Genomic DNA, 2,315 nt, shown 5'->3' with positions numbered 1-2,315 from the left:
TCTCTCCAGCTCTGAGACAGGAAGATAAGAGGTGTGAGGAAGAGATGACTGTCTCAAGGAGTAGGCTCCGGGCATCAGACAGTCCTGAGTTGGAGCTCGGCCACGAGCTTTACAACCTTGGGCTACTTGTCACCCCTTCCAACCTCAGGGTCCTGATTACAAAGACATGAGAGTGGCTACCCTACAGAGTTCTGTAAGAATTAGGTGGGAATGTAAATATGGAGTGCTGAGCACAGTGCTCATAGTTTATACTTTTAACATGGTGCCAGTCCTTTGTCCTTTGTCAAATTGCCTTCGTGTCTTCCATCATTAGCCTCTGTGAGTCTCTTTTACTTTGTTCTGCTCCTTGCTCTTTTCTTGGCTCACTCTTCTTTGTATCACTTTTTTTTTTTTTTTTTTTGGCATATTAAAGGAGTCTTAGTTAGCACAGCCTTTCACAGTGGAAATACAGTGCTTGTGATTGGGTCTGAGAATATGTTAAGGTTCTTGCAACTTGCTTTTTAAAAATCAGCTATTGCTCTTTCTCATGTCTCATTTTTAGTTCATGAGCTCTTGTCCTACCTTTTTCTATGCTGCGACTCTCCTATGTTGTACTTTCTAGAAGCTCATACATCATTTACTCACTGAGCGGCTGTTCAGTCGCTATACACTGATAATGACCTTAGTTGTTAAAATGCTAAATCATATCATATTGGTAAACAACCATGGTCCTGGCTCCCTAGAGCAGCTCTCTCTCCTCCAGTCCCTTCCCTGGGATCCCCTGGATCTCAGCCTGAACCAGCAACTAAAGGGTTCACGCCTGGCATGGGAGGGGCCTCCAGGAGCCTGCTAAGCTCCAGGCTGGCATCTATTCCCATTGGTGGGTGCTCATGGCACATAACCTTAGCATCCCGTAGGCATGGATTGAGTTCACTGTGTGCCTCTCTCCCCCTTTGGCAGATTCAAGTCTCCTCCTCCCACTACAGCCCTCAGCAGGGCCTATGGAGCCAGGTGCCTGGGGGAACAGGACAACTGTCACTGTGTTCATCCTTCTTGGCCTAACAGAGGACATAAACCTGCAGCCCATCTTTTTTGCGGTCTTCCTCTTTGCCTACGCAGTCACAGTCGGGGGCAACGTCAGCATCCTGGCTGCCATCTTGGTGGAGCCCAAACTCCACACCCCCATGTACTACTTCCTGGGGAGCCTGTCTCTGCTGGACATTGGATGCATCACTGTCACTGTCCCTCCAATGCTGGCATGTCTCCTGGCCCGCCAGTGCGCAGTTCCCTATGCGGCCTGCATTGCACAGCTCTTCTTCTTCCACCTCCTGGCCGGGGTGGACTGCCACCTGCTCACAGCCATGGCCTATGACCGCTACCTGGCCATCTGCCAGCCCCTCACCTACAGCGCCCGCATGAGCCGTGCGGTGCAGGGGGGCCTGCTGTGCACCTGCGGCACCATCTCCCTCGCCAACGCCCTGACGCACACAGTGGCTGTGTCCACGCTGGACTTCTGCGGCCCCAATGTGGTCAACCACTTCTACTGCGACCTCCCACCCCTCTTCCAGCTCTCCTGCTCTAGCGTTCGCCTCAACGGGCAGCTGCTTTTCGTGGGGGCCACCTTCATGGGGGCGATCCCCATGCTCCTGATCTCGGTGTCCTATGCGCACGTCGGGGCTGCCGTGCTGCGCATCGGCTCGGCGGCGGGCAGGAGGAAGGCCTTGTCCACGTGCGGCTCCCACCTCACCGTCGTCTGTATCTTTTACGGAACCGGCTTCTTCAGCTACATGCGGCTGGGCTCGGTCTCGGCCTCGGACAAAGACAAGGGGATTGGGATCCTCAACACTGTCATCAGCCCCATGCTGAACCCCGTCATCTACAGCCTCCGGAACCCTGACGTGCAGGGCGCCCTGAAGAGGGTGCTGACAGGAAAGAGGCCCCCCGAATGAGAAGGCCTCAGGACGCCCCTCGAGCACCCGCCCAACACTTTCTGATGCTGAAGGCCCCGTGTGGGCAGGGGGAGTTGCCAGGGTGGCTTGAGGGATGCGAGGAAGGTAGTTACCACGGGCCAGGGAGGATGCGGTTTGCCTTGGACTGGAGGGAAAGGCTGGCGCCTAGGGAAAAGCGTATCTAAGTTGCTGGATTCAAGACAGATGGGGGGAATTATAATGTGGGTCAGGAAACGGGACACAAATCAGCTAGGTTGTATTTTTTAAATTTAACGACTGTTCAATGGAAATATATTGAAACTCTTAATAAAAACAAAATGTTTGCTCCCTTACCCTGCCTTTAAGATGAAGCATATTTGTACCAGAGCATGGGGTCTGGTTTTTAAA

At 53.0% G+C, this 2,315-nt stretch overlaps 1 protein-coding gene across 1 annotated transcript; it reads left to right on the top strand.

Annotated features, from left to right (window-relative positions):
- Positions 1 to 980: 980 nt before the first annotated feature.
- LOC107527972 (olfactory receptor 3A10) lies at positions 981 to 1,928 on the top strand. The gene has a single exon (XM_016200877.2). It carries the CDS (start codon positions 981 to 983, stop codon positions 1,926 to 1,928), a length of 948 nt encoding a protein of 315 aa, XP_016056363.2.
- The last annotated feature ends 387 nt before the right edge of the window (positions 1,929 to 2,315 follow it).

Source organism: Miniopterus natalensis, chromosome 17 (assembly GCF_054644295.1).
Source record: "Miniopterus natalensis isolate mMinNat1 chromosome 17, mMinNat1.hap1, whole genome shotgun sequence".
Classification (NCBI taxonomy): Eukaryota; Metazoa; Chordata; class Mammalia; order Chiroptera; family Miniopteridae; genus Miniopterus; species Miniopterus natalensis.
Note: the sequence above shows the minus strand (reverse complement) of the source record. Positions and strands in the feature narration are given on the sequence as shown.

Coding starts and splice junctions, on each gene's coding strand:
- LOC107527972 (XM_016200877.2), top strand. CDS start 981: ATGGAGCCAGGTGCCTGGGGGAACAGGACAACTGTCACTGTGTTCATC.